The sequence below is a fragment of the Dermacentor silvarum genome, chromosome 9 (genome assembly GCF_013339745.2).
Source record: "Dermacentor silvarum isolate Dsil-2018 chromosome 9, BIME_Dsil_1.4, whole genome shotgun sequence".
NCBI lineage: Eukaryota > Metazoa > Arthropoda > Arachnida > Ixodida > Ixodidae > Dermacentor > Dermacentor silvarum.
The window spans coordinates 104166603-104194236 of NC_051162.1; the positions used below are offsets into that span (position 1 = coordinate 104166603).

General features: G+C 46.4%; 1 protein-coding gene and 1 long non-coding RNA gene across 5 annotated transcripts in view; one reads left to right on the plus strand and one right to left on the minus strand.

Annotated features, from left to right (window-relative positions):
- Positions 1-27634, minus strand: part of LOC119463475 (uncharacterized) — a 562544-nt gene that overhangs the window by 183974 nt on the left and 350936 nt on the right. The window contains exon 16 of the mRNA XM_049656653.1: positions 1301-1612. Coding sequence (XP_049512610.1) covers positions 1301-1612 — 312 coding nt within the window. The remainder of the gene's footprint in view (positions 1-1300; positions 1613-27634) is intronic.
- LOC125940444 (uncharacterized) overlaps positions 1-27634 on the plus strand; it is a 405801-nt gene that overhangs the window by 166516 nt on the left and 211651 nt on the right. The window lies entirely within an intron of this gene.

Sequence of the window (27634 nt, forward strand, 5' to 3'; positions counted from 1 at the left end):
GCCATAGACAACCCATATATATCTCTCCTGCCTAGAAACATTCGTTCCTTTCAACGTTGCAAAAGTTGCTGGCCTGAGTACGCTATACTAGAAACATTGCACTTTATATTTCAACATGGGAAGAATGCGGCAAAAATCAACCAAAGCTACTATTGTATACGATATGGATTTCACACGTTGGCAGATAGTAAACGTCAACTATAGCGGGCTTCGACACAACATCCTTTGAACTTTGAGCCAGTGGATCTCTAGCGCTTTCAGTACACAAAATGTATATCGCTTTCATTTAACTCGAAATCTGATATACCACGAATTGAAACTACTTGATAACATCAGAACGTACAAATTTGTTCCAAAGAGGCATTCACAATAACGGTATTTGGCGGAAAGAAACAATCACTTCATATCTATTCACCATCAACATCCTTACCCACCTCTTCCAAGAGCATTTCACGTGAACTTGCGTGCCACCGCATCATGCGAAAGAAATCATTCCGTCTTCACAGTGTTTCTTAAAAACTAGTTTCAGTTTTATCAGATTCAACACGAATTTTGGCAATGTCTTCCACTTGTTCTTCAAAAACGCTGGAGCTAGATGAAAATTACGTTGAAAATATTATCCGATTTTTGTTACAAAAGGGTCACTGCTGCAATTGTCTTAACCTTGTTAAGATAATTGTTATCCATAAGTTATTGTTACGAGAGAGAGAACAAAAGCTGTTCTCGCTTTTGCTCTCGTATTTACTTTTCTAGCGAGTACTGCGAAATAAGTGATCTACTTCGAATAAGCAAAAAAAATGAACAGTATTAATACGGTGTATCGTTACAATAAATGTCTGCCCTCTTATTACGGATGTAAAAAAAAAGTCGGGATGTCTAAACGATGCAAAGCTCAAGAGTTAACTCAGCATTCCTCTGTGCGCGGAACGTCTAAAGAAGCAGTAGCAGTGCGCTTTATTGTTCCGGGTTAACGAACCCTCAGTGCATGTGGTGATCAGTGAATACAAACTTTTTTTGCATGTACCGTGAGAGCACCAATATGCAACCCAGGCTATTGGTATTTTTTGTATTTGTGTTAAAACACTTAACGTTATCTTTGGATGTTTCATACGTACAGAGCAAAGCAGTTCCAGAACATGGTACGCGCAAGCAAATGGATGTGCGAATTTGACTGTTCACACACCTGCAATTTTGTGTTCATTTCTCGCAATGAGGTGGCGAGAATTGCATTGACCTGAGAGGCAGGAGCGCCTCTCAGACGAATGCAAATAATGTTGAAGACAAATAATTAGAAACTCACCAAAAAGCGGCGTCCGTATTTCCGCTATAAGTGGCCGGCTGCTTACTTCGTCGAAGCTGCAGCGTGCTTTTACAGTAACGAGTACGCAGTACGAAGTGTCCACGCTGCTGTCAAATGCTGTCCACGTCTCGGTCGTCAGGTATTCCGCACAATTACTCAAGCCTTCTGCTCGATCACATGATTCGAATGTGCTACATATCTGAAGATTGTACGACTCCATAATGCCTGACACTTTCTCCGGCTGTTCCCATTGTAGACGAGTTCGTGACGGTGATTCTGGGAATATCGTAAGGTTCGTTGGTGGATTCGGGTCTGAAAGAAAGCAGCAAGTCGACGAAGTGATGAATTCGCGGTGCTACCGCAGCAAAATAATACATATACGAAACGCCTCTACTCGAAAAGATTTGCCTTGTGCGTGAATCTGTGCGAAAAAAAATTGGCTGTGGCTTAACTCAGTTATGCCTTGGTGTGCGTAGCGAGAGGTACGGTTAATCCTATTGTTTAGCTTGGTTCTCTCTACGGTTACATCACTATCGTTTATCTTCGTACGTCTGAGTGCTTAGGTTTGGTTGTTACCTCTCGTTAAGTTATGGTTACATTAAAGACTAGACATTTTTAAAGTGTAACGCATTTATTTTGAAAGTCTTCATCTTGGTGTTTCTCAATTGCCACAAAGACGCTGATGGTCGGTGAGGCGGGAGAAAAAAGTTGTGGCCAGTTTCACCTGAAAGGCGAAGCATCAATTGCGATAGCAAATTTGAAGAGAGCTATACGGAGTAATCATAGCAGCTTTATCAACTGTATAAACTTGGACATGCAGCAGCACCGGCAACACGCAGAACTGTTGTCGACGCCGTCGGCGTTTTGCCCGCGTTCGCTCAAAATGCGTGCGGCGTTGGTGACTGTTGCCGGAGCCTCTGATATAAATAGGCACTTGGTGCCGCAGCTAAACATTGCCTCCCTTCCCTCCCCCTCCCCCCCTCCCCCACGGCCTTTCGCGCGTCGGAAGAAGGCACGTTTGCTCTACATATATGGTGATTGTAGAGGAGGAAAGAGACGCCTACTTCTGCAGCCCTTAAGGGAGCACAGCGCAGAACGCGCGTTTGTTCTCCGCCGTGCGTTCACTCCCCGTGAAAGCGCGCGTCCCTCGCGCCCTTTCACTCGCACATACAGCGTTCGGCGCGCGGCGACGATTTCATCTCCATTGACGTCATACGGAACCTCACGGCGACGGCGACGGCGACGGCAGAAATCTGCTTTTGAGTGTGCATATAATTGCTATCGCAATAATAAGGGGTTGTCGTCCAGTGACTTGAACACGTTTCGAGTGCTATCCTCATCTGAGTCCACTCGCCTGGCCGCTTCGTACTTACGACGCTACTCGAGTCGTGCGGCTCGTTCTTCCTCCGTCTCCTCGGCTCGCTGCCTCTTTTGGTTTCGTTCCGACGAAGAAGCCTGGCTTCCTTCAGTCTCTCCGAGTAACTTTCTATATCTGCCGACATATCCCACCGAGCCGCCCCTTCTATATATACGATGCCACGCTGGCTCTTCCTCTGTTGTTGCAACGCGGTTTCACCGGCTCCTCCTCTGACGTCATGCCAGATGCAAGCGGCGAACGCTTGTAACACAACTGCGGCGGCAGCGGCGCGTCGCCGCGCCGTGGTAACTCGATCAGATGACGCCAGATGGCGCGCCGAGCGGCGCTGCCAGCTGCGGTGGTTGCTAGGCAACGGCTCAGCTCGCGGTGCGACCACCGGTCACAGCGAAAAGGCGAGAATGCGGCCTCTCGCTACAAAAAGCGCTGGCTGCCATGCGGGCCAACAGCCGTGTTTCAAGAGCTGTACACTTTACCAGTGAATACAGGCTGTTCTTAGACCATGCAGATTTTATTGCGATAGCAAGTATATGGACACTCAAAGCCGATTTCTGCCGTCGGCGTTGCCGAAGCCGTTGCTGTGAGGTTCTGTATGACGCCAACGGCGATGAAATAGTCGCCGCGCGCTGTATGTAACGCGCGCTTTCACGGGGCGCGAACGCACAGCGGAGAGCAAACGCGCGTTTTGCGCCGTGCTTCCCGAAGGGCTGCAGAATTAAGCCTCTGTTTTCTCCTCTACAATCACCATATATGTAGAGTAAATGCGACTTCTTCAAGTCGAGCGAAAGGTCGTGGGGGGACGGAAGGGAGGAAGGCAGGCGACTTTTAGCTGCGGCATCAAATACGTATTTATATGAAAACGTTGCGAGGCGATAAGGTTGTAAAGACTTCCGACGCTGCTCAGCAAGTGTCCTGTTCTGATCTCGTCGAAAACATCCGAGCCGACCCAGAGGCACCGTCAACAGTCACCAACATCGCGCGCGTTCGCGCGTTCGGAGCGAACGCGGGCTAAATGTCGACGGCGTCAACAGTTCTGCGCGTTACTGGAGCTGCTGCATGTTCAAGCTTACACTGCTGATAAAACTCCGTATAGCTCTCTACTAATTTGCTATCGCAATTGATGTTTCACCTTTCGGGTGAAACTGCGAAATTTTTTAAAGAAAACCTTTGAGCGTAGTATGCCTGGCGTTTTCGCAGTTAAGTTTTCCGGCTAATCAGCCATACACGATTGGTTAAAAAAAGTACCGGCCTGCGCGGCACACGCAGCACAGTCACACCGTAAGCTGGTGGAACGGCTCAAGAGTAGCTCCAATTTCGGCACCACACACCACAGGGTCTCCACGACAGAGTCTCTTCGCCGCGTTTTGACGAGAACGATCTGAACTGTCCGCCCAGCGTCGACGGCGAGCTGCGGCTTGTAATGCTTTCTGCACAGCAGTCTACTGAGACCGATGATGCCGGGTTGTAGCCGCGCACGTAGCTCTACGATTCGCTTCTTCAGAAGCGGTTCGTACCTTGCGAGGAGACGCCATAAGGTGTACCGAAGAGGTACCCAGAACAAGGTGACCCAGAATACGTGGCACGCATCTCACATCGGGATCGCGTTCATTGCGCCCCTCGTCTGAATCGCATCTTGTCGTTTGCACTTACACACGCTGCGTTTGCAGGCACCATAACTAGATGGCGCCACCATACTGCCGAAGGCGGGGATCGCGCTGATTATGCGCCTCGTCTGAATCTCATCTTGCTGTCTGCGGATACGGCGAATGCGTTTGCAGGCGCCCTAATTAGATGGCGCCACCATACTCGCGGAGGCTCGGGTCGTCTGCGCCTGTGCGCCGGCCTAGGGCGCGTTTATATGGCATTTTTCTGCTTCCTGATTGCAAGCGCTTGCGTGACTCAGTGGTAGAATCCGACTCCCACGCAGTGGGCGCGGGTTCGATCCCGGCGGGAACCGGGAACTTTTTTCGCCTTTCCGCGAACAGCGATTACGGACACCGCCGCCGGCGGCGGACACCATCGCCCACCGAAACGTCTATTGGAATGAGCCCATAACAGCTTACCCTGTAAAATATTTGGGCCACCCCCACTTCGCCTGTATATGTCACGAAAAAAGCGAAAACGCCCCACCTGATATAAGTGCGCACTGATTCCGCATGATGAGACCGAACAAAAGAAAGATAATTCTTCTGATTCGACGCATTTTTTCGTCATTAGCCCTCTGCTATTGGTCAAACGATTTCGGGCTGCGCCCACTTCGCTTGCCTGTCACGCGACGTCACAAAACCGCGGAAACTCACCTCGTTAAAGTGACGTGTACGTGGTAAAGACACATAAATACGATGAACACAACGGAATTTTTTTTATGAATAGCCGAAGCCTGGCCCGTTCCGAAAGGAATAGAATATCCATGGCTGCCCGCCCATCGTACCGGGACTATTGTATCTGTATCGGAACGGATTCATTTGCTTATAATAAATCAACTTGCTTTGTAGAATAACGTTATCGAGTCATTTCGCCACGCATACAAGATCACTGTGCCTCTTCTTTGCTAAGGATCCATTCTAGCGGCATGTTTACCCTTTCGTTGCACACCTCCGCAATTTTCGACCAGCCATCGCAAGCTAATCGGCGGGAATCGCAGCAATCGCAGATGCCGGCACCACCCTCCTCATCCGATTGCCTACTTTCACTGTACTGACTCGGCCCCATTGAAACCCTACTCACTTGAGCGTGCCCCTCGCCTGTTGTCAAGGAAATAGACAACAATAACTGCTCAATGTAGGCAATGCGATTCGCTTTGAAAGCAAAAAAAAATGTTACCTCCTATAAACGATGAGCGCGTTTCACTGGGCTTTTCAAAGAACTCTGCCACTTAGCTCCCGATGCGTGCGTCGGCGGTTACGCAAATTTGACGCAAGCAGATTGTAATAGCTTTACGTTATAGGGCTCCATGTCACGGCACATACAGGCAAGCGAAGTGATGAATTTGTGGAGCTACCACAGCGAAAAACAGACAACAGACACAAACAATAGCTACTCGGCAGGACTTGCCTTGTGCGCGCGTACGTATTTTTGCGCGTGCGCACGTGTGTGTGTGCGCGTGCGTGCGTGTGTGTGATGTAACAGCATGAATACAACCAAACGCATTCACGATCCAAGGTTCCTGCTTTAAAGTACGAGCTTCTTCACTCAGAAAGTGGCAAGTTAGAGCAACTACGTATAATGTCATACATGACATTATACAAAGAATCAATCCTCAACACCTATGTTATTCTTTGACACCCTCGCACCTCTAGCGATTAAGGGAGCTTCGAAGAGTTTTTGTCTCCTTGGCTTTACTAAGATGTTATTACGTGGCGAAGTTGCCCCCCCCTACTTTGGTAAAGCCAGATATTTAGACACCTTTGCCTATGAAATTTTAGGACAGTGCCTTTGCAATGTTGGGTAATTATGCATCGCAGACAAATATTTTTCTGAAATGGTAACCCAGCAACATCTCACTGAAAGTAATTCGTTTTTTTTTTCCTTACTTGTGTAAGCTTCAAAGCAAAGTTGGTTCATTAGCATTTTTCCAATGTTAAGGGGACGCTATGGCTTTCAAGGAAGTGCAAATAGTACATTGAATAGTACATGGAAAGTTTCTAGGGAAGAACTTACAAAGTTTTTTTTCGCTGTAAGCGCTGGTTTCCATTTGGTAGACACCACTGCTAATCAGCTAATCATACGTCCAGCATCAGCATTTACTCGCATTTGCTGTTACGAACAATTCTACTATAGGCGTGTGTTTTGTTTTTTGTTTTTTGTTTTTTACAGAGAAGCTGTTTAAGCCAGCCGTAATTTGTGGTTCGTATCAATAAACTTCACGCGCCATAGAGGGGGGCGCGGCGCATACGCATACGGTGTCCTCCTGCGCCAGCTGCCTCCCTTCCCGACCCCCGCCTTTCCTCTCTCCGTGGCGATCTGAGCCAGGAGAAAAAAAAAGGCGAAAGCTGGCCGATTGATATCGAGCAGCTAGCCTCCAACGAGTTCGGCGTCGGCAAGCACCAGCGTTCTTGGCACTGTGCCAACCTTGGTTAGCCTGCCTGCGTTTGTGGCATGCCAGGAGCGCTGTCACTCTTAGGCGCCGACGCGTCCAGCGCGAAATATCGCTAAACGGAAGGTACCTCCGAAAATGATCGCTCGAGAATACCTTCCTACATACGTAGTTAAGTAAAACCAAGTTAAGACCTAGCAGCAAACAAGTTAATACGTGGCAGTAGGAGCCCGTAAGACTTGAGGATCGACAGTTTCACTGTGCCTAAGCTTTGCACGACCGAGTGGAAGCTTCACCGCTTTTCTTTCTTTTGTAAATATGGCCCTGCACATCAGCTTAAACAAATACTGTGAATATATTTCGTCTAAGAAAACCATTCCATCGCTTTAATTCCCTCGAATGTACATGGGTGTCCATGCCACTATTTCATCAAAACCATATTGCTGTTTCCCAAGATTTGTAGATTTAAACTTTCCATGGCAGTTATCAGTCAGCTCAATTTTCCCACTGACTCTAGTTAGTCACGGTAGGATTACGTACCTCCGGCAGGGATGAATATGTCTGTTAATGTCACTCCTGGAGAACTGCGTTCAGGTGGTCCACTCAAGTGGGTGCGCATGGTGCAGGAAATGTTACTGCAAGGCTCCAATGGACCACACGTGAGTTCCGTCTGGTCGGGGCGGATGATGGTGCCGTTGGCGCACACACCAAGCCAGTGTTTAGCAGTGTGTGTGCTGCTAAGCTTGTCCTCAGTGACTTCCACAGAATAGTAGTCAAAACGACCTTTCGGCTGCTGCCAGGATAAGGTAATATGGCAACTTTTGGCACTGATTAGCCTCAGGTTGGACAGGTCGGGGAGTGCTGAAATAAGCATCGACACTCTAAGTGCACTTTCTTTCGGCAGTATTTTTCTTGCCTGCCTCAAGTAATTCTATACGGTGCATTCCATGTTCATTTCAATGGAAGACGTAAACCTGTAATGTATAATATTATTATCGACTACGCTCTTTAGATACCATGAAATTAAAACTTCTGCATGTGAAATTTGACGTATAGCCTATATTAGCGTTGTGATAAGCTGGAGCGAGTTTTCACCTGTAGGTAGTTAATGTAGACCAACTGCTACTTATTAACTATGCTATTAGAGTCATATCTCCACTAACATTCCGCAAATTTTTGAAGAAGTCCATCAACCGTAGCCACAAATAAAGGTTAATAAGTTTTTTTTTTTCTTGTGGTGGAACAGTGTTGCGCATTAAATGGTTGACTAGGCCTCCGAATTACACACATTTTTATTTAAATTTACAATAATAGGAATGCTACTTTTGTTGCCGCTTCTGCAAAAAGCAGCGAGCAATAGATATTCAGCGCATTTTACATTTTAACCTCCCAAATACTTCGCCCTTAGCCAATTCTCTACGCATTAGGTAAAAAAAAACTCACAGAAAAGAGGCGTTCTCACTTCTTGCATCGCTGGAAGGCTAGTGAGGACTTTGCCGCCACATCGCGCACTAGCCGTAATCAGGACGCAGTACGGGGTGTCTTCTGTGCTGTCAAAGTCCAGCCAGGTGTCCGAAACCTCGTGCTCAATGCAGTCACTCAAGTTCTGCTTTTGGTCACATTCTGAAAACATCTCACACACTTTAACGTTGTACACGTCCACAAGGCCATGTATGCATGTTGGTGGTTCCCAAAGCAGTCTCGTCATGGATGGGGACTTGGCGACCATGGTGATGCTCTTGGGTTCACCTGGCTCTGATGAATCAAAATGTCGGAAATAACGCTTAGTCGATCAGATCCGTTTTCGAGTGATTGTTCCTCTCGAAAACTGCACGCATTACCACAATTCATTTTTGTTCCATTTCTTGGTCTCATGCAAAACAGCAAAGGTGTACAAAATAACCCTTGGCTTGCCTAATAACACAAGCCTGCACTCAAGTATGGTGTCTAAAAAACTCTGTTCTTAATCGGTTTACTTTTGTGGGACATTTCTATTATGTGCGTACTTAGGTAACCGCAGAATAGGTGTAGTAACTGGAAGAATATTCAGGGACAGCTGGACATTTCGCTATTTTCAAATGGTTGAACGGTTCAAAATGTATTGCACGAAGTAGCATTTTTGTTCTGGCATTGCAGCTGCAATTACTTTTGAGTTATACCACAGTGTAATCTACCTGTTTATGGGAATGTATTCTGTGCATTTCATCAACCAAACATTCGTTGACTTGCACCGTATAAAATACAACCTACTTCGTCATCCTATCTTCTCTCCGATGGCTATTCGCTCTTCTTCTGCTTGCGATGCCGTATTGTCTGTACTGGTTGCACGCGGGTTCATTGTTGAGTTTACTTTCATAAGACACATATTAGAAATGCTGTTGTAATTTTAGGGTATTGTCCAATACGGTGGAGCAATATTACGACAGGCTTTATACAGCTGCAGAAGAACTGGCACTACTGAAACTGAACAACAAGAGACCGCAAGCTCAACCCTCGTCTTTCTGGTTAAACTTAGCTTTTCGGTACGGAGGACACTTCAAAATTATATATGGCTGCGTTTGGACAATAGAGCTTTATTGGACACACTTTGGTGGAAAGCATGATTACGGGCAAAGGCGCTATGATAACACGTGGTTGGGAAAGTAGCCTACGTTCACCATCGTACTGTTCTTCGAGTTGTGGTCGAAGCCAAGATTGCGTATTTATCGGAACCAAATCTTTACATTCGGATATGTTCCTTGCTAGATTAGCGCAAATCTAAGAATATATTTGCAAGACTTCACATCTGAAAACTTCCTTTGAGGCAACATTACTTGCAGGTTCTGCCATGCAAGTGATGTCCCATCTTGGAAATGAAGAATGCAGGGTATTGTGGTGGAGAAGCAATATAAGAAATCAAACACTCTTAAAACGGTTGGCACTCTTTTGGGCTTATATTTGTCCCACAGCTGTAATCGTCATCTGCCTTGTTTGCGTTTCCTTTCTTGAAAACTCAGTACTCCATTCTTTGCTATCGAGAATTTTATGTCACGTTGATAGCGCGCATGCCGTTCCTGACTTGGAAGTACTGGTCTCGCAGCGTTAAAGAAAGCAAAGACGGGCAAGACAGATGCTGATTATTGTTCTGGGAAGAGATGAGCCCCAAAGGGTGCCAACTTCTTTAAGTGTTCAGCAGGCCAGTACATTAAGTGAGCTCACGCTTAATAAGCAATCTGCAGTTGCACAGTAATATGAAAAGCATAAAAGTTACAACTGTCAAACGGCATGTACATAAAAATTAAATTTCTACTAACCCTGACCACTGATGAAAATATCCTTTAAGGTGGTTCCCTGTGAGGTGCGCTCTGGTGGTCCCGTTGTGTACGTGCGAATGGTCGCACTAAGTTTCGAGCAGGCATCGAAAGGGCCACAGGTGACTTGTGTCTGTTCAGCATGAATGAAGGTGCCATTGCTACAGGTTCCCGCGCGTTGTTTCCGAAGACTGTTATTTTCATAACCACTCCCACCGGTGACGTTGAGCAAGTAGAAGTCAATCCTCTTCCGAGGTTTACCCCATGCCAGGGTGATATAGTGATTATCAGCCGCCAGTAAGGTGAAATCAGTGACTTCGGGTAGTGCTGTAACGGTATTAATTAACGACACTCAAAAAATGTAATTGAATGCCAAGATATTCACCAAGCAAGAACGGTAGGGAACACGTGCACCTTACAGTAGCATGGGGGTTCACACCAGTTTAGAGCGTTAACTGCTTATCGATCGTGATATGCAAGAGAAGTTTAGGGTATATGTAGGAAAAAGGCAGCTAATATTTAGAGCCTGGGTCATCAGAGGCATTGGTAGCTCTAAATAAAGGCAAGGCATAATTATCCTACCTTGAATCTCAAAGCATTTTGCAGAGAATCTGTTTGTTTCCAGTGGCTGCATTCAGAGATTCAGTTGCCTTTAACTAAATTACAAACTGCAAAATGTTTACCCGTATTTGACTGCTCTATTTACATGTGGTAAAGAACTTTTACCGAGAAGCTTCATCGACGCATAGTTTACTTTACCAGAGAATCGACCATAACCTAGCGCCTCCTGTCGTAACCTGAGGTTATGTCGCGACATTGGGAAGGACACGTGATAGCAGCCGTATAACATTCTCTAACGCTTAAATACGGTTGTTTTACAGAAACTGTATTTATTCGTAACTATTTAACTTCGTACATGTATTTCAAATACCCTTCTACCAATACCAATTTTCTCTATGTTCAATAGTGGTGGCATTTGTAGATCTGCCAGAGGAACAGTCTAAATTCTACGCCTCATGGTAGACCCCTTTATAACGCTTTAGAGCACTTGCATGCGTATTTGTTTGGCGAAGGCCTAATTTAGGACGCTCACTTTCAACGTTGCCTACTGATCGCCCACCTTGCCCTTACTGCCATTAAATACAAAAAATCTGCCTTGTTTATTTCACCGAGGACACCAGGCAAACGTCATATCACGTATGAAAAAAGGGAAAACTAGGTTAAATAACTATGTTTAACGCTCCTAACTAAAGCAGGAGCTTGAAATTTTCGGTCCAAACTGCAGTTAACATGTCACGCGTTTCGGCAAATTCATTTTTTTGTTAATATAGAGCTCCTTTATAGGCATTGGGAAACGAATCTCAAAACGATAGCGTCACACTTTTGTGAACTCGCTAAAGGAATTCTTCACACAGGTAGTAATTGATGCACATGCCTTTAACTTGGCAAGCAAACTTGAGATATTGTTCCCTCTAAGTCCACGGAACTTTGTCTTGTTGGCGTTTGTAGTTACATCAGGGTGGTTGGAAATATTTTGTGCTGGTCGTAAAACGTATTTCTCAAGCTTAGGAACATTATCGTATACGTAATTTATTACATAAATCGTTAACAAGTCCCACATTTTACATTTTGCGTACGCATTACCCAACACAAGCCCTTAAGCATGCCAAAAATAAACAAGTTAGTTGGTATAGTTCATCGAGGACGCCGTATAAACGAACAACATTCCTCGTTGAACGCAAAGAAAAACCGTAAATACGACGGTTGAATAATTAGGCGCAATCCTTCTGTTCAAGCTAGAAACATTAAATTTATGCCACGCAGTAATCTTAATATTTCCTCTGTTTTCAATGAATTTGAAGTTGTCCTTTGCCGTTGTTCTATGGCCCTAGGATACATCGCGGAAAACGGCAGCCCATGACACTCGGGAACTTCTGAATAAGTAACTTTCTAGAAATGCTATAAATAACTTTCACACAGGTAAACACTTAGTTTTTTTTGCTCACTACACAGTTCCTACTTCAACGAAATATAAGCACCGTTCCTCGCATAGTTAACAGAGGAGACCGGGCAAAAGACACTGCCTACATTGTACAATGTACAAAATTTCGGTGAGGACAAGAGTTCAATAATTATTCTCGAAGCGCATCGTTTACACACACACTTCAAATTTTCCCTACACGTCATGCAAGCGTGGGCCTGATTTCCGGAAAAAATTGTTACGTGCTCTCTGCTTTCTTTAGTCCTCACTGGGAACGAAGAAACAATTAAAGCGTTTCATGAATGCGCTTCGCAATACCGCAGCTATGGTCACGGCCACTTACCTGCAACTCCTTTTCGTCTTTCAGGCACTGATGTGGTCCCGAGGTCTAAAGCGCCAAGGAGTGATCCCAGGAGAGAATTCGGAGACTCCCTTCCTTCCGGAACGGTCGCACGCCGAACACGGCTCGGAGCCGCTCCCTCAGCTGGAGCATCTACGAGCACGGGTACTTTCAACTTTGCAGCCCCAATGCCCAGTCCACGAGCCTACACATCCGCTATCGCCACCACCTCACGTGAACTCCAACGATTGCTGCTCTTCGGATTACATGATCCTTACCACTGAGAATACATATATGCCTCCAGGTCCAACGTGGCCTTATATGGGCTTGGCAACACCTGCAGCTATGGTCATGACCACTTACCTGCAACGCCTTTTTGGTCTTGCAGGTAAATAATCAATATTCACTATGCACACGTAGCACTCGTTATGCGGCGCTTCTGGTGTCGACAAGCCCAAGTTGCTATTGCTTGTGCGCATGTCATCGAACAGATGTTAGCGTTATCAGGCGACAGAGAATTAAACCCAGGTCCCACCATCCGTTCTAACGATACGCAAGCATCTTGCGACATGAGCATTCCATGAAATCCAGTCTAGTCAAACTTCCATGCTGCAAGAACCTAAATCCATCCAGCGCAAACTATCCGAGAATGACAGTGCTATAAAACGATTAATGAACGGCGAACTAAAATGAATAAAGCCTTTATTTAAAGAAGGGGACGGCTCTAGGCCGCTTTTGGGGATTAGGTGGGAAAGGAATGTGGGTTCCCGGATTGTTGGCTGAGGCACATCTTCATCTGTCTACTCGAAACAAGCCACTTTGTCTGCCATATGTCGCAATGGCTTTCTCTGTTTCAGGGTTAGTTTGTATACCAATTCCTAGTGTTCTAATGTCTCCGTGCAGTAAATGTTGAATGTTTGATCTCCCTTGTGAAAAAGCTGCACAGCTCCAAATGAGGTGTTGCAAGTCTGCTCTGCATGACTCCTGACAATGTGTGCATCGGGTATAAGTGTTCGCAATCGTAGCTTGTCTGGTTTGGTGCCATTTCTGAAGTATGTGTGGTGTGTATGCAGCGTTGGCCATAACTTTATTCAAAAAAACCTCTTCCGTGCGAGTAAGCCCGCCCTGTCAAACACATGTACTGGTGTAGCTTCTAATAGTCTAGAAAACGGTTGCAAATCGATAGTGGGTATAAAAGAACAAATTGACGATATCCAAGTTCTTTGTGACCAAAACGCGAAAGATATAGTAACAATCAGACCAAAATCGGACGACATCAGAAGACCGTGCACGATGTTCAAACCTAGTATTTGGTTTTTCGGACAAAGAACGTGAAACATGGTTTCGAATCTGAAGCCTCAGTGCTACAATTCTGCTGTAAAGAACTAAACGTAACAATTGAATCAATTGATATCAAAATAGCTCATCAGCTAGGGAAATACAAAACAAACAAAAACCTACCAATCATTGTTAACTTTGCACATTTTTAAATTAAAGAGAAAGTTCTATCCAATGCATATAAACTGAATGGCTTCCAGTATCGAATCTCGAAAGATTACTCCCCCTACACACTTAAAGCAACAAAGCATCTCCCTGTATTCGCCCAAGGCACAACACGCAATTCTTTGAACTACGACATGACAAACTCATCATTGGTAGCAACACCTACACTTACGAACACAAGGCAGAAAAGGTTGTTGCTCACACTTTAAACACATAGGCAGTGTCAATGCAAGAAGAAAATCATTTTCCTTCCTAGATACAAACATAAGAAGCGTTCTCCCTAAATAGATGCTCTTGAAAACCTAATAAACAGAACAGAATCAGATCTGTTTGCAATCACTGAAACATGGCTTAACCCTGCTATCACTTACTCTGAGATACAACTTTTCCCGGATTTCAATATTTTCCGACGTGACCGCACTCACAAACGTGGTGGTGGCGTAATAATAGATAGTCATAAAAGTCTTCAGTGCACCGAAATTACGACAGCCTCGTGTTTGGAAACCATGTTCGTTCTCTGTAATGCTTCCTATCACCCCACGATAATTGGTGTTTGTTATAACCCTCCGGGTAGTGACCCTCTTTTCGTACCCGAATTCCATGAGGCTCTTCGCTCTCCAACCGAATCTTATCGACATCTTCCGATACTGCTGTTCGGCGGCTTCAATTTTCCGGCAATAACCTGGACTAATCTAGCATGGGTAGCCTCCAAAAACGGTATCGAGAGTGATTTCATCAATTCATGCCCAACTTTTGGACTAACCCAACTAATCAATGAACCCACAAGCTATAGCGACAATTCTTCTAATATTCTAGATATTCTTCTTGTGCTGATCCCGACAGCTAGGGCATGAAAAATGGCGTTCTTTCCAGGGCTCAGTGACTATTCACTAATCCATGCATCTTACTCCTGTCAGCTTTCGCATCCCACAGAGATAACTAAAACAAGAACATTGTACGATATGGGTAATTATTCGGTTATAAACTCTGAGCTTGGCGAATTTGCTACTCCTTTTCTAACTGACTTTTAAAAGCGTTCAGGTGAGACTACCTGGTTACTATTTAAAAACAAAATACTAGACTTGTTTTCTAAGCATGTGTCCAACATTACCGTAACTAAAGAGAAGTCATCAACATAGTTCATCGTCACATTGAAGCGACTCAATAAAAAGAAAAGGCTTTTTCGTTCCGCAAAATGCTGCAGCGACGCATGCGCGTGGAGTAGCTGTTATACCATAGAACGAGAGTTCGAAAGGCTCGCGAAGAAAAACTTTTTTTTTCTCACAGACATTGCCCGATCTGGTACAAAATAACCCTAAAAATTCTGGAACATCATTAACCCTAATCACTACCCATTTTTAGCATTGTGCTACGGACAAAACCGTTCAATTCCCGGTCATGAGGCCGCCGAACAGCTTAACAACTTTTTTTCTTCTGTTTACTGCAGAACTTGTCGACAACTTACCTCCCCTTTCTTATCAAGACCATAACGTGATGGCCGACATTACATTTTGTCCGAACTGGCATTTCAAGATTAATGGACTCGTTAAAAGTCGCATCATAATGCGGCGTGGAGGGTATCAACGCGAGAATGTTGAAAAACACGAAATCAACTACTAGTATGATACTCTGCCATATTTTCCAGCAGTCACTAACAACAGCAGTGATGCCGGTGGACTGGAAAGTGGGAAATATTGTTCCAGTACCCAAAAAAGGTCCCTCCATCTTTGTGCAGCGGTTATCAGCCCTATTTCACTTAAAAAATAAATTATAGGGTTTTACGTGCCAACACCACGATCTGATTATGAGGCATGCCGTAGTGGGGGACTCCGGAAATTTGGACCACCTGGAGTTCTCTAACGTGCACCTAAATCTATGTACACGGGTGTTTTCGCATTTCGCCTCATCGAAATGCGGCCGCCGTCGCCGGGATTGGATCCCACGACCTCGTGCTCAGCTGCCCATCACCATGAGCCACTGAGCAACCACGGCGGGTGCCCTATTTCACTTACTAGTATTTCTTCTAAACTAATAGAACATGTGATCTACTCAAACATTGTTAGATTCTTAGACTCCAATAACTTCTTTCATTCCAGTCAACAGGGCATTCGCGCAGGAATGCATGTGACACACAACTAGCTTTATTTTATAACGATATTAGTTGCAGCCTTGACTTAAATATACTCGTTGATTGTCTCCTTCTTAGGCTTTGAAAAAGCGTTCGGCAAAGTTCCGCATCAACGGCTACTTCTAAAACTTTCTTTAGCAACAGTTGTCATCCCACTGCCGTCCTACCCGTGTTGATTTGCGTGTCGTCATGTGACGACGTTGCTTGAAACAGGTGAAATATGCATATCAGACACCATTTTGGCGCCATCTATGTGCCCATGCCAAGGCCGATCCACATAGATCGCGAAGCTTCGTGCGATAAGCGGTTCAGAACCAATTGTCACCGACATCAGCAAGGGTTGTTATGGGAGCAGCGATTGAAGCGCGACTATGTTTGGATGGAATAAACACTGGGAAAGAAAAAAGCGTTATTTTTTTAATTAAAGTGAGACGCAGTTAGATTCATTCAACTAAAATAAAATTCCTAATCCATTTTATACACGCATGGCGAGAAAAGAAGATACAACTCTATTTTACTTGATCATTATCGATAAATACGTTTTTTTCATCGCACACCGTGAGAGCGCCCATCGATAGCTGCGGGCGTTGACGCCGCTATCACTTGCAATGCAATGCAGCTCTTGGAGTGCGTGGAATGGCGCGCTCGTAAAGTTCACCTGTAACAATACGCCCGCCTGACATGCTGTGTTGTTTTGCATGTCGACGTTTGTCTGAATTAGGCGACGCGGCTAGTTTTATTGTTTCTTAACGTGTGCAGTCAAAACTAGTGAGTTTCGACCGTCAGATACTTGTTTACTTTAGTAGTTTTCGTGCGACAGCGCTGGCCGACGGGCTTGGCGTCCGACGAAAGGACGAGCACTCTACGCAATCTACGCCCAAGCGTTCGTCGGCCTCCAAAGAAAGTATGTTCTGTGCAGCGATGCGATTTCGACACCCGTACGGCTGACCTTTTCCTGCATCGCTTTCCGCACTGAAAGCTCGGAACGCCCATCAAGTCGAATGGCGGGGCATTTGAATATACAGCTCTAATGGCAGGCCTCCGAAAACAAATTTCGCGCCTATGAGAACAAAATGACGTCACTTATGTTTTTAACGGTTATGACGTCAAATTATTTTTTCTTCCACCGGAAGTATTCCCTCCTCACACAGATGGCGCTAAGCCCCATGAACCGCCGATAAGCCGCCATGTTTCGAACGTATGGGCTTCCATGGAAGCTTCGCTACCAGTTTACATATACCTTGCCCATGCTCCCAAGTACCCATCGCCACCAAAGTCCCTGTTGTCAAAAAAGAAAAAAACTACAAAACAAGCATCAACATCACATGACTGATGATAAGGTCCCTGTTGTCAGCAATTGAGGGCACAAAACAGCATATTTTCTTTGCCATATCTTCGCCACACAGAAACCAGTTTAGCCGCACAACCTAGCGCTTGTTTTCCAAGAAAAAAAGAACTGCCCTGTCACGATCGCGTGCACCGACCGAGCGGCGGTGATAAAGGAAAGTCAGGCTTCGATGTGACGTCGCATAAACATATCATTTGCTCCACTTCCTGAATGAACCCCGAACGGACAAGGCAAGAAAAAAAAAAGAAGGAAACTCGGGCTTGAGTACATGTTGACCATCGACCCGATTCATCGGGAAGGAAAATTCAATTGTCATGTTCTTATATTCATTCGCGATCATATCTGACTGGCGAGAGTAGCTGGCGCGTACTTTGCGGCCACCGGTAACGTCAAGCCCGTCCCGGAACCGCTATACAGATATGCGGTTTTCGTTTCTTGATTGGTCGTTTGGGGGAGCGCTGAAATAGTGGCGCCATCATGCGCTTGTTTTTGTATACCGCATATTCTTTTCTTTAATAATTCCTTTTGGTGAATCTCAACAGCTTCGCTATAATTCACCTACATTTTTTCATCTATATTCTTTTCATTAATTTATCATTTCTTTAATTCAATTAGTAAGTACAAGCATTTTCCCCTATGTTGTCCTTGGTGTCATTGTTGGCTTCTTATGATATTTTTTTTTATTTTCAAGTTGCTTGTAAGACCAATCTGAACTTATGTTCTGTTTTCCTCGTGGCGCATGTCATTCCTCTGATAACTCTCATCACCATTTTGTTTTACGCACAAGTTACAACCTACACGCCGTGGTAGCGAAATGGCTTTGGTCGTTGTGCTGCTAAGCTCGATGGCGTAGGATGGAATCCGGGCCACGGCGGCGGCTTTTAGATGGGGCCGCAATGCAAAAACGCCCGTGTGCTCTGCATTGGCTGCACGTTAAAAAAGTTGTCGCAGTTTCACCTGAAAGGCGAAGCATCAATTGCGATAGCAAATTTGTAGAGAGCTATACGGAGTAATGATAGCAGCTTTATCAGCTGTATAAACTTGGACATGCAGCAGCACCGGCAACACGCAGAACTGTTGTCGACGCCGCCGGCGTTTTGCCCGCGTTCGCTCAAAATGCATGCCGCGTTGGTGACTGTTGCCGGAGCCTCTGATATAAATAGGCACTTGGTGCCGCAGCTAAACGACGCCTCCCTTCCCTGCCCCTCCCCCCCCTCCCCCACAGCCTTTCGCGCGTCGGAAGAAGGTACGTTTACTCTACATATACGGTGATTGTAGAGGAGGAAAGAGACGCCTACTTCTGCAGCCCTTAAGGGAGCACAGCGCAGAACGCGCGTTTGTTCTCCGCCGTGCGTTCACTCCCCGTGAAAGCGCGCCTCCCTCGCGCTCTTTCACTCGCACATACAGCGTTCGGCGGCGCGCGGCGACGATTTCATCTCCATTGACGTCATACGGAACCTCACGGCGACGGCGACGGCGACGCCGACGGCAGAAATCTGCTTTTGAGTGTCCATATAATTGCTATCGCAATAAAAACATCAGGTGGTTAAAATTAATCTTTAGCCCCCCATTGGGGTATGCCTCATAATCATAACTTGGTTAGGGCGCGGGAAACCTCATAATTTAGTAGTTTTATTGCGATAGCAATTATATGGACACTCAAAAGCAGATTTCTGCCGTCGGCGTCGCCGTCGCCGTCGCCGTGAGGTTCCGTATGACGTCAATGGAGATGAAATCATCGCCGCGCGCCGAACGCTGTATGTGCGAGTGAAAGGGCGCGAGGGACGCGCGCTTTCACGGGGAGTGAACGCACGGCGGATAACAAACGCGCGTTCTACGCTGTGCTCCATTAAGGGCTGCAGAAGTAGGCGTCTCCTCCCTCCTTTACAATCACCATATATGTAAAGCAAACGTGCCTTCTTCCGACGCGCGAAAGGCAGGGGGGGAGGGAAGGGAGGCGACGTTTGGCTGCGGCACCAAGTGCCTATTTATATCAGAGGCTCCGGCAACAGTCACCAACGCCGCACAGATTTTGAGCGAACGCGGGCAAAACGCCGACGGCGTCGACAACAGTTCTGCGTGTTGCCGGTGCTGCTGCATGTCCAAGTTTATACAGCTGATAAATCTGCTATCATTAATCCATATAGCTCTCTACAAATTTGCTATCGCAATTGATGCTTCGCCTTTCAGGTGAAACTGCTACAACTTTTTTTAACACGTTGCAACCTACTGAATATTCAGCCACGGATAAAAAAAAAGGATTTCTTCCATGGATATATTTCTCCCCTTTGCATTCTTGTTGCCTGGATACTGCAGGGCACCTGTTTTCGGGTGCCCTGCAGTACAACCGACAAGCTTGCTTTTATGTTTCCTGGGGGCCATCACTGATCCTCAATTATACTAAAGCTTCATTAAAACAGAAACAAAAAGCTTACCGGTAATTTTTAGGCACTCTACATTCGGAGTGGGCTGCAAAAGCAAAAATAACATTGGAGGATTATCTCTTCTTGCAGATCCACACATGCTTTGATTTTTATTGGATTCATGACCAAGCAAAATCCACAAGGTGGGATGTGATAGCAAAGAATGATGAGAAGACACCATCAGAAATCAGTTAGTGTCGCTTTGAGTAATACGATTTTCCTTATCCCACATAGAGATCGGGCCAGTCGGGAATGTCGCGAAGGGATCCATGGCATATATCTGTTATATATTTACCTGACACGTTTTCCTGACCTTAAAAAATCCTACCGATATCACTTGACTTGAAAATTGGCTTCGATCACCTTCGAAGTACTTGCCCTAAATTATATTTTATCCAATGAGGCGGTGGGCATCGCAATTGCCATGAACGATGCAGACCGAAATAAAATACCCGCCCACGTGCTAATTGACTCCAAAGCGGCGTGCAGGGCCTATCTCAAGGGGGTCCTGCGCGCTGCGGCTGCAAGACTGCTAAGAAAACCCTGCCAACTGCAGCACAGGATCACTTGGTGTACAGTGCATGAGGGTCTGGAGGGAAACGAGGCGACGGAATCCGCCCCTAGAGGAATAAACAACCTAGCGGCGGACTCGAACCTCGGATCCCCTCCAACCAACGCATCCCCGGTAACCCCGAGGGAGATCCTTGCCCTCCAGGGAGCGACGAACACTCGCTTCCCCCAACCTTAAACTCGCACGCCATCAGGGAAGGAAATGGCGCAGATTTTAAACTAACGCTTGCCCAAACCCCCTCCGCCAGAGCAAGATCGCATCGGCGGAGCCAGAGCACAGGTGCGAGGTTCAACCAATACTGAGACATATCTTGGCGGAATGCGGGAGGCGCCCTCAAACAATGGACTCACGATTCACACTAACCTCAAATGTCTTGCTGCTGTGGGAGACGCGACTCGGGTACTGCGATCTGGAGGGGCCAACAGCTCTTCCAGATCAGGTCCAGAGAGAAGCCAGAGTCAGTTTAGTTCTAGACCAAGGACCTTACCCTTTGTGAGCCTTTTCCTTTCCGTTTTTAACACAGTAGCGGTAAGGGCCCTGTGTCTCAGAAAACCCCGCGTTGGCGTCAGGGGCGTTGCCCGGCCAAGAAAATCATTCCGAACCACGCTTACCACGCAGGCCTTCCGCGTGGCGCAGAGGCACTGGCGAACTAATCAAGTTTCTCAAAGTAAAATGCGTCAGAAAAATCGTAAAGTATGACGTAATCACAACCCACAGACGTGACAACGCGGGATTGTAATTTGCCTATACGAGAAAACATCATTCTCTTACGCAACACAAGCTCCTTTTCCAGCCTTTCTACCACTGATACAGCGGCGCGGCCCGGTTACCTCCTTGCAAAACTACCATCCAGTGGCGCTCGCCTGCTCGGCAGCCGAGAAGAGCGTTGCATGTAGACTCCCTACGGCAGCCGCATGCACAGGCAAAGTTGGCGAAAAAGAAAGCTGCAGTTGCTGGAAAGCCTGATAAGCAACCAGGGATCTTTTAATGCTATTGCGCACCAAGATTAAGCGTCCTCCGATTTGTTTTTCTCTCTTCTTCAATAAAGTTTTTCACACACAAACATGCAGGCCCTTTGTGTTTTTTTATAAATTGAGCAAGCTTCCCAAAGGTAAAATGGCCAACCAATAGAGAGCAAGAACGAAGCAACAAGTAACAGCCATATGGGTTTTGAGGGCAACTAAGGCAGTCGTTGGTCCCGAACTGATCATCAGAACAGGAACATTTTTTTCCGTGGACTGCGTATCTTTTCACTTGAAAAAACCGTATGGATTTCCTTTGTAACTTTGAGCTGCTTTCGGGTTAGCGATTATTTTTCCTTTTAGGAAATTGGCGGCGCCCTTATTTCAGTTAACTGTTGATTCCGTGCCTGAGTAGTTTTTGAGTTTTGTAGTACAGGGATGTATGTCGTTTACATCACATGAAAGTAGGGGAAGTGCATATGTCACAGCACTATTTCCTCCTAAGGACACTCGTTCTAAATTTTATTTCTGGTATTTATGAAAAGTATGCGTACTTTTGATGTTGCTACGACGAGCATGAGTTTTCACAACATTAAAAAATTGGGCTTACGACTCTAGGTTCCGTGTCCTAAGGTCAAGTTCCTTAGTTCGACGGAATATGAAGGCGGATCATGTGAAAACGGTTTCTCGTACCGGCGATACGAAGTAATCGCTATATTGAACGAGTGGGTACATGCTGAAAATATGCAATGGCTTGCAGTGGCAGGCGGGAGAACTATAAAAAAGTATGACCACCTCGGGACATTATAGATGAGTTGAGCATGACGCGGTAGCTGAAGCTGGAGAAAGGCCACACAGTCTGCGCAAAGCCAGCGAGGGTGGCGTGCGTCGACTGAAAATTGAGACCGAGCACCAGGTCATCAGCGAGGTGTTTCAACACGGCTACCAAAACACTTATCTGGTGACTGGCAATGCTTACACGCATGGCACGCAGGCCAAGAACGGGCAGATGTGCTACCGTCTGCGATTCCTAATGTGCGCCATGCCGCCGGTGTCAGAGCCTTTCGAAGCAGATCCCGCAGATCAGCGCTCATGACTGAGACGTGAGCTCCAGTGTCAACAGATGCCATTACTGCCGTAACAAATGCCGTAACACCTACGAGAACACTGACAAAGTTAAGGCGCGCAGGTAGAGTCAGCAGTGTATTTTTGAGATGCGTCAGCATTGCAGCGTCACCTCCGGGAGCTGCACTGCCTAGTTTGCACGAGGGTGGCGGCAACGGTAGTATGGGGACGTATTCCGAAGGGCTAGAGGCGAAGGCGATCGGCGTATTCATGGCGACTGGGAACGACTGATTGGGGTGGCAACGTAATCGCGGTTCTGCGCTTCAGATCGAGAAATAAAGCGAGCAGAGCTGCCATCCTCAGCACGGATACTTAGGTTGCTCCCAATGCACAGGGAATGATCTGCGGCACTAGTGCTCGATCTGACGAACACGAGAGCACGTAAAACCTATTGGTAATTAATCCCACGTTCATCATTCAGCATAGTCTCGGTAAACGACCGTACCAAAAAGGCTCGTCGCGCGGGGGCTCCGATCACCACCGTGTGAGTGGATGAACCACACAGGTGACAGTCCGAATTTTTCAAATGGTTGCCTGAAATGCTCGCCAAATTGGTCGCCTGAACATCTGGAAGGACAGCGGCTGGAGCACATCGCTTCCAACTAGTGGCGAACGATGCGTGCCAAGTTGTTTCGTGCAACTGGTTGACACAAGGTCGCGGGATCGAATCCGGGCCACGGCGGCCGCATTTCGATGCAGGTGAAATGCAAAAACGCCCGTGTGCTTGCTTTGTAGTGAACGTTAAAGAACCCCGGATGGCCAAAATTAATCCGGAGCCCTTCACTATGGCATAGCTAGTAATCATAACTGGTTTTGGCACGTAATACCATAGAAAGAAGAATAACTTGGCGGCATCAGGTTGTCACCTAATGATGTTGCAGAAGTGTTGGGCAGCCTGCTGAATTTATTTTAAATGGAACGCCTTTTCGCTTGTTTGAGGCGCTGATATTTTTAAATGCGCAAGCATTTCTATGCCTACCCAACATGAAAAGCCATCGTAAGATAGGTCCCGAAGCAGCGCGTGAGTTCACCTTCGTGCCGTCTCTTACTTCAACGCGAACTAAGCGGCGAGAACACAGCGCACTCGAAGCTTCAGCACTCGGCGCAAGGTGTCCCCATCGCGGATCACTTTCAAATGGGGTACGCGCGTCTCGCTCCAACGCGAACTAAGCCGCGATAACACAGGCCCGCGCGGCCGCACCATATGCAGCCGCCATCGGACAACGGTTGATCACAGTTGATAATGGTTCGACGAGGATGGATAAGGCGCTAAGGAGCGATAACAGCTTGTAATGATCGGAACGTCATCAGCGCACCTGGCGCCACCGCCTACAGTAGTTTTCTTGCGTCATCAAATCAAATTGCGCCTCCGTCCGCAGCAATTTGTGTCGCCGCAGTGCTGTCATTTATACTGGTTGGGTCAAGTTTATTATTTTTATTTTTTTTTATTTATTTATATATTTTCACTTCACTTCACTTCAGGAAGTAGAGGGCATGGGAAGAAAAAGCTCTTGTGAGCTTGACTAGGCTTCCCAGCCGATTACAGTTCAGCATGCAGTGACGGTATACAAAAAAAACTGGCGTACATAAGTATAAACACACAAAAAGCGTACATTATTCTCGCACATAGTTGCAAAAAAAAGAACACAACAGCTACACGCAATAAAAAACATCAAAGATCAAACATCATAACATTGATAAGGAAACCGGGCTGTGTGGCGATGAGCAAGTGGAACAATGCTCACGCATACTTATACGGCTTACAAGGAAGTTTCTTCGCGAATTTTATTCATGATGGTATGAAGTATAGTGTATTTTAGTAAAGTCAGGAGGTTGACGGCATCGTGCACAATACCCTTTTGAATAGGCATGTCTTCGTTGGCTCGGGACATTTTGTTGCTAACTTTTTTGAACAAATCCCGCGCATTCTCAATATACGCTAGGAACGACGCTGCCGACGACTCAGCACCGGAGGCGAGTTCTCGTATCGCAGCCAGCGGACGGCCAACAGGCTTTCTGATCATCTGGGTGAGCTGTTTGCAGCAGTTCAAGTTAGTGAAGTGCTGCTCATGTATCTCATAGCAGACGCAAGGCGTCCCTCGATGCTCTCCAACATCACCGTACCGTCCCACTTGCTGTGGCTGTTCACACGTTCGTTCATGGCTGTCTATACTTCACTGTACTCGGCATCAGTGCCACAAAGGGGATCTGGGGTCTGGGGTCCAGAGGATGTGCCAGGCTGACGGGTGGGAGGGGCAGCACCACCACTGGCGCTTCATGGGCCACCTCCAACCACCAAAGCTGCAACCGCTTCTAAGTTCCATGTTGAATTGACGAGGAAGGCTATGAAAACCGCATCACGACGAAATATGTTACGAGTAAATATCGAAGTACACTTATTTAAAATATACACGCGCATAGAGACGCAAACATCAACCAAGATGATGTCGCAGTCTGCATGGTTTTTGTCCCCTTCTTCCACATCAGCGGAGGTCACCAAAACACATTTCTCTACATTTCCGTTACAATGTAAAATGTTCTTCATAGTCTAATAGCTGAAGCATAATCATCGCGCAGAGACAACGCATCCCTTGAAAGAGCATAGATATCTCTGTTTCCTAGAGCGAAGCTTTTTTTTTTTTTTGAAACTAATGCTCCTCATCGCCGTCGTCATCCCTGTCTCTGAAGCAGAATCTGCTTCCATTGGTGAAAGCACGCGCAACCTTCCTATAATGACAGAGTTCTGTCCCGGGACGTGAGGTTCTCTGCTACACCACCAGATGATGCTGTCCTCCGCATCCCAGGCAGCGGCACCCGCCGGGGACCGACGTTTCACTGCTTTCCCCTATACTCATTCCTAACCTCGCCTGAGGGGTTCGCCAACTAGGCACATACTTCACCACCTCGCCGGCTGTCGAGTGACGCCTTATGCGTGAAGCCTCACCCTCACCAGAAACGCAGCCTCGCTTCCACGTGAAGTGGTAGCGGCAAGGGTGCTTGCCGCCATATCTTACACAACTGTAGCCGCGTTTCGGGCGCGATCACGACAAGCACATCATGCAGTTCCATCTGAGAGGGGTCTTGGCGCTGTGCCATAAATAGTGTCGTCCTTCTAAATCAACGAGTTATCTCACAAGGTATCTCGAAGATCATATATCACCGTCATTGAGCTCTTGAGAACACCACCCCAGAATACTGCTTTAATTACTCCTTTATAGGTCATCACGGCTCACATCCTCTACGAACAAGTTGTCGGGTGCCTTTGTCGGCTGAAAGCACCTGTGGGTTCATCATCGGGGTCCGCCGTTTTGCCATGGCATCTCATAAAGTATTCGACTAATTCCCACAATGAGTGAGATCTGCCGTCTGCGTCTAAACTGTATTATCCACGTGCTCTGTATGCACTTGTGCACAGGAGTGCTCTGTTCCACCAAAATGGCAAGGCCCTCTGTGAGACATTTCCACAATTGATAACGTCGCATGACCTTCATTTCCTGAAATCCTTTTTAATCAATCAATCAATCAGCTTTATTATCTCAACATAAAAAATGGGTACCTAATATTCGAACCAAATAATAGCCGTAAGGCTAGATTACAGTCCGAAGCAAACTGCGTCTACAGGTACGTTACAGGAACTAACTTTAAAAAATAAAGAAAAAAGGAAAAAGAAAAACGCAACATGCATACAAAAAATGTGCTCGAGAATATTTTGATGATTTATTAAAAAAGCTTAGATGGTAATTTGAAGTTTCTGGCAGTTTTCACTGCATGGATCCATCCATAAGCAGTTGGCTGCATTTAGAGTCTATATAGGAACACTTGCAGCTTTCAGAAGAAATCCTGGGAAACATTTTTTTTTCGCTGACATCGTTCAATAGCATAGCTATTAGTGCATCAGATACTAATTCCCAGATGTGTTGAAATATAGAGGTCAGTCTAGAAAAATGGAAAAATAAGACTTGCTTACCTGTCCTCGTTGGATAAAGAATAACGTCAGGGAAGTCACTGTTGTGATCAGGAGAACTGCAACAGCAACTTTCAACAATTCCATCGCTGTGCACCTAGACTTCCATGCTCTTTTCGGTGGTGTCTTTAACGACGCTGCCTCGCCATGGACCGACGTGACCGAAGCATCATTGGCATGATATTGAACATACGGGGGCAACTTCTCGTCTTCCATTGTGAGGTCCAAATTTCCGTACGTGAATTTCGTTAAGCCAGCTTCTGTCATTCTGCGTCCGAGAGGGCAAGAAAGATAATTCTGATAAGGCAATGCCTGATGTTATTCATGTGATTTCAGCATCCCACTGCAACACTGGCGCTATGGGGCACGCCGTCATGGTTTGATCATCTGATCTAACGATTGATCTAATCTTATTTTGATCCTCTCGGTTTCTGTAATGTGCACCCAAATCGCACGAGCGTTTTTTTCATTGCCCGTTTTTACGTTGTGCTGCCCGCCCGAGCCCGACCAAAAGCTTTATGGCGAGACCCGGGCCAGGAAATAATCTACGTTACCCGCCCGGCCCGGCCCGCCACCCATTTACCTTAGGCCCGAGCCCGGCTCGAGCATGGCTTGAAACCAGCCTGAACCCGGCCCGAGACCGAAAAAGATCACTGAGCGGCATTAAAAAATAAAATAAAGAAGAGAATGAATGGAATTTATTCTTAAGGCATAAATACATATCATATGCAATTATGAACACCATTTGAGCGGTCTGAACGCAAATACCAGCGCGCGATGTAGTACGAATGACCCGGCCGAGCAGTATCGCCAGCAGTTTCCAACGGCGCGACCTTGATGCGGCCCAATCCACTTCTATCGCAGAGCCGCCACAGTATTTTTCCACGTCGGGCGCCCCACTGCAAAGCATGCGTCGCCCCAACCGTTCATCCCACTTAACCGTATTCCAGTACACTATAGCCGAAGCGAAGTCACGGCCAGTCGTCAGCGCAAGCATGGATGGAGTAAATGGAGAAAGAAAGCTTCTCGTTCCTCCATGGTGCAGCATAATGCGCTGCTGCTAGGCGGCCGGTTGAGAACATGCGTGCTATCATGGATGGACGCAGTGCCATATTTCAGCCGCGTGACGAATTATCTTACCAGTCATCGTTTCACCAATTCGCCTTTGAAGAATCAGCAAGTCACGAACGCGCTTACACCACGCTGAAAGCATTAATTTATGTAAGGAATAAAATGATATCCTTTGGTTTGAGGCGACTTCAGTCTTTCTGGACTTTTACATTATGTT